The sequence below is a fragment of the Triticum urartu genome, chromosome 7A (genome assembly GCF_056163025.1).
Source record: "Triticum urartu cultivar PI428250 chromosome 7A, HENAU_Tu73, whole genome shotgun sequence".
In the NCBI taxonomy this organism is placed as follows: domain Eukaryota; kingdom Viridiplantae; phylum Streptophyta; class Magnoliopsida; order Poales; family Poaceae; genus Triticum; species Triticum urartu.
This window is the reverse complement of record NC_141879.1, coordinates 98,106,250-98,113,747: the sequence shown is the minus strand read 5'-3', so window position 1 is coordinate 98,113,747 and position 7,498 is coordinate 98,106,250. Positions and strand designations below refer to the sequence as shown.

The 7,498-nt window shown below is 45.8% G+C and overlaps 1 protein-coding gene and 1 pseudogene across 1 annotated transcript; both read left to right on the top strand.

The window, feature by feature from the left end:
- Positions 1–327: 327 nt before the first annotated feature.
- Positions 328–3,493, top strand: LOC147958218 (uncharacterized; annotated as a pseudogene).
- A 149-nt stretch (positions 3,494–3,642) lies between these two features.
- On the top strand, positions 3,643–5,371 carry LOC147958217 (uncharacterized). The gene is made up of 7 exons (XM_087531997.1): positions 3,643–3,656; positions 3,759–3,986; positions 4,076–4,271; positions 4,358–4,456; positions 4,545–4,801; positions 4,891–4,966; positions 5,079–5,371. The coding sequence occupies exons 1-7, from the start codon at positions 3,643–3,645 to the stop codon at positions 5,208–5,210; spliced, it is 1,002 nt and encodes a 333-aa protein (XP_087388123.1). The 3' UTR covers positions 5,211–5,371.
- Positions 5,372–7,498: the final 2,127 nt, after the last annotated feature.

The window sequence follows — 7,498 nt, the reverse complement described above, 5'->3', positions numbered from 1 at the left end:
TGATCTGTGCCGCAATGGGTTTAGCGGTAGCTATATTGATGGTGTTGTTATTTCCCGAAATAGGAGTTGGCCCACCACACAGGTAACTCCGTCAGTTAGCTTGGTGGCGGATCAGACGGGACTGGACGGGGTGTGCCGTTTGGTCGCACATTCTGGTCTAACAGAGCCGTTTAGCTCATTTATGAGTACTAGTGGTGGCAGGCACCAATCTTCTCCAGCAATACTCCTCCCATCCCTCCCCTCTTTATAGTTCTAGATCCATCTCCCCATCGGCTGATATTGCGAGTGAGCCAACCCAGTCTAGTAGAACTTGTCCTTCCGGAGAGCATGTCTGCATCATCATCCTCCAGCGGCTTCGAGAAGCTCCCACCACTCATCAGCTGCCCTCAGTGCGGCGGCCGGGTATTCACCTGGATTGCTCGGGCGGGTCAGAATGCAGGCGTTCGTTTCTACAAGTGCGTCAACAAGGACGTGAGTACGACCCATTCTCGCAGTTCTCGATCTACTCGTGTTTTCCAAACATCTAATACATTCTTCTTCCTTTGCCGATTCGATTTGTTTTTCAGTCCAGGCTCTGCAACTACATGAGAACCAAGGACGAGTACCTTGCCGAGATGAGCTATCATTTAGGGGCGGCACAGCAGCCAGTGCACGGAAGTAGCCAGGCGGGATCTTATCTGAACCTCAGGGTTCTTGTCGGAGAGCAGATGGGAAGTGTTCCAGCCGTTGCCAAAGTTTTCAGGGCCCAGCCATGGGTCAATCAAGGAGGCACATCCGCCGCCGCCCTCCGTGTTCTTGTGTTCTTAGACGGAGCCATACTGTTTGTCGGAGTGCTGATCTTGCTGGCGCTGGTCACAGTAGTATTCCTGCTTAGCAGGTAGATGGTGGGCATGTTCACGGAGTACTTGGAATAATTATGAAGGTGTGCCCGTAGTATGCAAAGCGCTGTTTAGGCGTGCTATTAGTGTAAGCCCGTTGTAATATGTCATGAACCGAGTAATGAATGTATGGCCAGTTATTTTCTGTTATGCAAATGTATGGCCTACTACCCGGCAGTATCAATCGTTCATCTTTTTTTATTTCAGCAGTTTTACGTTTCTGATACAATTAGGTGTGCGAACAGTGTTTTTAATTAGCGCGGCCTGCGACCGGCACGGTTGGCGGATGAAATAAAGTCCACATACTAGCTACGACAGCTACCTCTAGTCCGTATACCAAGCCGCCCACACGCACCCACCCAGCGCCCCTCGTTTGTATCGCCTCCCCGGTTCCCTGCTGCTTCCGAGCAGTTGCGGCGACTACTTTGGCCGACGGCGAACCCACTGTATCCTCGGAAGATTTGCAGGTATGCGTTCGATCTATTCAAATCCATCCCCCCTCCCCTGCCCTCTCCCCCACCTTAACTATCCATCTGTTTAGTCCATCATATTAGTTCAAATGGGAAGATCCCCAAATCTGGATCTGTCGCATGGGTCAAGCTCCCATAGGATATGTTGTTTCGTTTTTCCGGGTCTGCTTACCATCATGTAATTGCGCTGCACCTAGTGGGTTCTTAAAACATGCATTTTCTAGTTTAGTTGGAGATCTGTTCGTAGGCGGACCAGGCACATGTGCTTCACCAACTATTAATCTCAGCACAGTTTGTATCTTCAGCAACGAGAACCATGCCATTGTCTGAATCAATTTCAGCATAGTTGTACCCTCCAGATTTTTCGAAAAAGTTCATGATTCTTATATATGCTCTGAGCACAATTACATTTCATATGTAGGCATCATGTCTGACGCTGGTAGTAGTGATGGAGCGGCAGTCCTGGGTGATGCTGGAGAAGCCAACAATTATGAGCAGCCATTGCCTGCTACTGAAGCACAGCCGCCTCCTACTCCAACTTCTAGAATTTCAGTTAGGAAAGCCGTCGAAGTAATCGAGACATTCGATGAGTACAAGAGATGGCTTGTTACTGAAATTGGGTTCGGTGGAATGTTAAAGCTGCCTATGCTCCAGAAGCTTAACCTCAAGTTCAGTGCTTGGACTATGAGCAAGGTATGCGTCGAGCGTCGAGCAATTGTTCTATCAGAAACCAAGATTCTCAAGTTTTTTGCGGAGGACATACACAATGTGTTTGGCATACCATGTGGACACCGGAATGTTAAAGGGCGTGATGGATTCATTAAGCCAGAAGCTGTAAGATTTATTAAAACCACACTAGGGATGGATAGGACAGGAGTGCATAGCCTAACGCGCTGCCGAGGAATTCCTTTTGCGTGACATTTTCGAGACGTCCAGCAAGCTAGAGAAGGATTGCTTCCAGATTGCATTCGTCATTTTTGTGATGGGGCATGTGCTGGCACCCAGAACAAAACATGACTATGGAACGATAGACTACTGGGGTGCGCTGGCAAACACGGAGAATATTGCACAATTCAACTGGTGTGAGTTTGTACTGGAGTTTTTGCTCGAGGGAGTCAGGCGGCTTAAGAATGACATGATGGCCAACAACCCGAACATCAACCTGGTTGGTTGCCACTTGTTTTTGCAGGTTTGTCAAGTAATGGTCTAATTTTACCTTTCAGGCGCAATGAAAAATCGTGCAAACCATTTAATTCACATGCTTGGCATGTAAACAATTTCTTTACAAATTTTCTTCCTCGACAACGTTGACCTGGGACTTTTCAACAAGAACCATAATGCCCTTCCTCGGATTAGTGATTTTGACCAAAACAGCACCAGAAACATGATAACCATGGCAACCGACATTGGGAAGGGCCCTGCATCATACTCAAAATGCATGGTAACCATGGAAGATTATCAAGTGGGGCTGACAACAGTTTTTATGTTTTTTTATTCGTAACAAGACACTCATGTCTTCATGGCAGATTCGACAGGGCCATGATATATGCTATGGACGCAGCAACATCCAAGATTCTACTGAGAGAAGCTCCAACAAGCAACTAGTAGGTGGTAATATGGATCAGCATCACGGCAACCCAACGAATGACAGGGAGGAGTCAGTGCATGCATCATCATCTGCAGCTGTCAACCTCATGGATGTGCAGACACCTCTACGAGCGCTCGGGCCAATTGATTTTGCAGAGCATATGCGTACCCAATACCCTAGCTAGGTATGATTTACTACACCGGGGCATTTTTCCGACATTATTCTGTGATTTTGTGCTTAGTTGGACATGTGTCTGTTCATGTCATGCATTTCTGATTTTGTATCTAGTGGCGTTCTTTTATGCTGCTGCAGGTCAAGGACGAGTTGAGTTTCATACTAAAGGAGCAGAATGCCAAATGCCAGCGTGAAATCAACACTGCTCGTGTCAATGTGCAGGCAGACATGATTAAGTTTGTTGACAAGCTGATGACATCGATCAGCAAGAGGTGCATTTGCTGTGCTGCTCGAGGTTTTACTGACTGTCCAGCAAGAGCAATTCAGCCATGCCCAGGGGTCGAACTTCAGACTCCTATTGGCCCGAAAATCCCAGGCGTTAGGCTCGACATGTCTGCTTGCAAAGGTTTCCATGTTTGTTGTTTTGTAACTCCCTCTGTTGTTCTTTGGTTTTACATGGTGCAATGTAGGGCCGTTTACATGCCCCGCTAAGTCATTTTGATGACAAATGTCACACCTTTGTTTAGGTGCCATGTCCCGCCCTAGGTCTGATGGTGATGATCAGGGAGAATAGCAGCAGAACAAGCGGGCGCGCAATGATGAAGTAGCAGTCGCAGCCATGACAGAATAGATTATTCTGTTTGCAAGGCAAACCCTGCAGTCCGTAAGTGAACTGTTTATTGACCTTCCGAACGATGGCAGTACAACGGTGTTTGGACAGAAGGCAGCCGTGCTTCCAGGAAGAAAATACGTTTACAGGGCTGGTTTCCAAACTAACCCATGGATCAGGGGGGTTGTACCGTGCCCACCTCATCCCTATGTGTCTGAACAGTTGGAAGGGTTCTTCAGTACGGCACCACCAGGAGAGCTATCTAGGTGATTATATCAAACTAAGTCATTATGATACATGATGTTAAGCTTCTTTCAGTCGAGACGATTCACATTCATATTCTATTAACTCACAGGAACTTCCTTGTGCATGAGAACCCAAGGTTCTTACGAATAACCGGTGCAGCGATGAGAATGCAGTTGGTTCAAGACGAGCCGATTGACCACGAGCTGATGTCAGTGATTATTAGAAGGTACCGTCAGGCTGATCAGGAAGCAGACAAACACTCGCCGTATCTAACATGGAGGCATCCACTTGAACCAGAGTTCTCGGTCAGCTATACCATTTTCTATGCACATGTAAAAACACCTTGCTTTCATTTGTTATTATACTGATGCTGGATATGTTCTAAATGCAGACGCTGGTATTGTCAGATCATGATTGTGTCCATACGCTGTCTATCCAGAAAGCATTAGGGGCGGATGCGCTTAAGTATGACAACACATCAGCTCTGCTGGTAAGAGTTGTGTACTAGCAACGCCGAATTCATGTTTGTTTTTTAGTTCGATTTCCTGTTGGAGTTATGCTTCCTGTCTTCTATTCAGTTCTTCATGCCCGTCCCCCGCCCCGAAGGATGGATTGTAATTTTTTGGGACATGGTCACCCGCACGATGTTTGTTATCGATCTGATGTACCACAGGAAAAGCCGACCCCTGACCACTCATGAGAGGGACGAGATTATTGCTTGGAAGCTACACGATGGCCTCTTCAATTGCTTAGATGAGAACTATGCTGGGTGGCCTGTCAACAAAGAGAGATGGAATGTCAAGTTCCCTGCTCTTGCCGATGGCATTTTCACTAAGTACATTCTTCATCCACCCTCCTTGTTTTCACTCAGCGCCACCTCCACGATCTTGTTACTTATCTAATTGTGATTTTGTCCCGTGCCAGAAATGAAACAGGTGCTTGCGTTGTCCACATCACCCGCCATTTCGACGGCAAGAAGCTAAAGCTGCCGCTAACCAAGGTTTGTCGCTCAACCATGTCTCACATGAAAGCTACTGGTGTGCCCTGTGTAGACTGATTTTTCTGCCAACATCAATATGCTCACTACAATTTCTGAATATCATCTTTTGCAGCACACCATATCAAAGACAAAGCGGGAAACGCTTTACGAGTGCATGAAGTTGCAGGGCAATTTCTCTTCCCACGCACGCGACACTCTTTGGCGCCTCCTTGCACCGTCAGACTCCATATTTGAATCAGAATGAGCCACCCTTCTATATTTATGTGTCTTTCAATCTAGCCACTTGATAATAAGTGTCTTACAACTTAAGCCCCCGCATCCGGTGTGTGATCCAAGGTGATGTTTCCAATCAGTTGTTATAGTTATTATATCGCAGTCAAGCACCTAAACCATGCTGTATTTCTGAAGTGGATTGTTCGATGGTGAAAGTGCAATATGCATGCTTTAATTTTCTACGCAATTTACCCATTTTTCCAATGTGGATATACTACCAATTTATCTAAACCAGACGTGCCAACGTAAGTACACAAGTCAATTTTGTGCCAAACCAACCTCATTGTTTTGTAGCTGCCCCTCAAACAATCAACTCTCCCTCGCAGGACCCTTAAGGCCAACTTGGAAAACCAGACAACAATTCAATGTAATTCCTTAAGTCACGTTGGAACCATTCCCTAACCTGGGAACCATGTTGCAACCAAACATTTCTTCTACATTTTCCCACCCAACAACTTAGGCATAGTGCAATATTCATGTTTATTGGTGTGTTTCTTTCATGTGCCAGGATCACCACATATATTTTCGTCAGTGTGCCCCGCCATTCATCTGCACATGGTGTTACGGTTTGGAGCTTCAAGTGAGCCTAAGGTTGGAATGCCTCACCATATGCCATAGCCACATATATCTTACCTTATGCCAATGCAATACTAGAGCAAACCTTTTCCTTAATCAGCACAACAATGCACGTCAAGTTAACCATCTCACTAACATTACTAAACTAATACCAACTATGTCTACATTCGCAAATACTTGGTGTCCATATGTCTTACATAGCCAACGGAGACACACACCCCAGATATTACATAACTGACCAGCATACAAGTCTAGTTCAAACTTAGCTGGTAATAAACTTAGACGTGGCAGCCAGGTACTGATAACAATGTCTTAAACACCCCTCTCCCCCATGTTGAATGGGGTGTGGAAGCTAAATTGCATCCCTTCTTCGGCGCCATTCTGTCTTCAGTTTTGTATCGCCCGTGAAATATAGGAACCATTGGCACACCACAAATTTGTGGGGTGGCAACTAACATTCCCAGATCCACCTATACGCAAACACTTCTCTGACCGTCTCAAAGATTTGCGTTCCAAAAGGATGCTGCCATCTAGTAGCATTTAGAATGGCAACACCTCCTCAACCATGAAGTCTGGCAGCTCACCCACATTGCCCCTCATTGAGATAACTTCATATGCTATGGATTGCCGCAGGTAGTTTAGGCGCCGCTGCAATTTAGCACTTCTAATTTTTAGACATGCTCGCATATTTTGTTTCAAGTGATGAATAAATGTTAAGGTCGTCTGCTCACCGGGATTAGCTGAGTCTGAAGATATAGCCCGGTGTACTCCCTGCTATAGTTGATAATGTGCAGTCAGCTATCCTCTCTGCTTGTACACGAGCACATGAAAATAAGTTAGAACTTGTTTGTGGCAAAATTTATATTTTTTACAATTCGAACATGTGGTCATCCATCATACATCTCGCAGCTTTCATGCATGCCAACATTGTAGTTGATCGTCCAGCCCTGAGCCGGCACATACCACCCAGGGATGTTCTCATGTATGCAACGCCTAAGTCCCGCTAGGATGAAGTTTGCATTGTCTTCATGCTTGTACTGCATCTCCTCAATTGGCTCTGAAGTCTCACATGGGTCCATGACCAACAATGTCCTCTCTTCGACATCCACAACATATAGCGACCAACTTTCCATCATTGGGACTGGGAGCATGAGCTGCATAGCAAATAGAAGAACATATATTCTTGTTCAATCTGTCACATTTGATAATATCAGCAACGTTCATATAAGCTCATGCTAGTATATTTGTTGACGGGCTACCTTCTTTGTCCATTGCAGTCGATACCCGAGCGCCTCATAGCTCATCATTGTATCCATGAATTCGAAGTCCAAATCATAAGACCTGTACATAAGAGCGAGCTATGCAAAGGGACAACAAGTAAGTATCCATGTGTTTCAAATTCGAGCCATGGTTTATGACATGTAAGTACACACTCACCACAAATCGCAAGTCAAATATGTGTCGCCACCTGATCTCCCAGTCACCGTACATTTGTCCGTCCTTGTACACCAGCATCCTTGACACAGCTGACCAACCGACTGTTGTCAGGTGTCCCTCTGGGCCAAACTCATTCACAAAGTCCTCACCTGACATCACTATCAGGTAAGGTGGCAGGTGTTTGTACCATTTCCTGCAAGTTCGAAACACACAATTCAACAGCCGTGCAAAATAACATACCCAAGT

Bases quoted from the DNA above. Each gene is read 5' to 3' on its own strand.
- LOC147958217 (XM_087531997.1), top strand. The intron at 4,272-4,357 runs GTCAGCTATACC...TTCTAAATGCAG, and splicing joins CACTTGAACCAGAGTTCTCG to ACGCTGGTATTGTCAGATCA. The intron at 4,457-4,544 runs GTAAGAGTTGTG...TCTTCTATTCAG, and splicing joins ACAACACATCAGCTCTGCTG to TTCTTCATGCCCGTCCCCCG.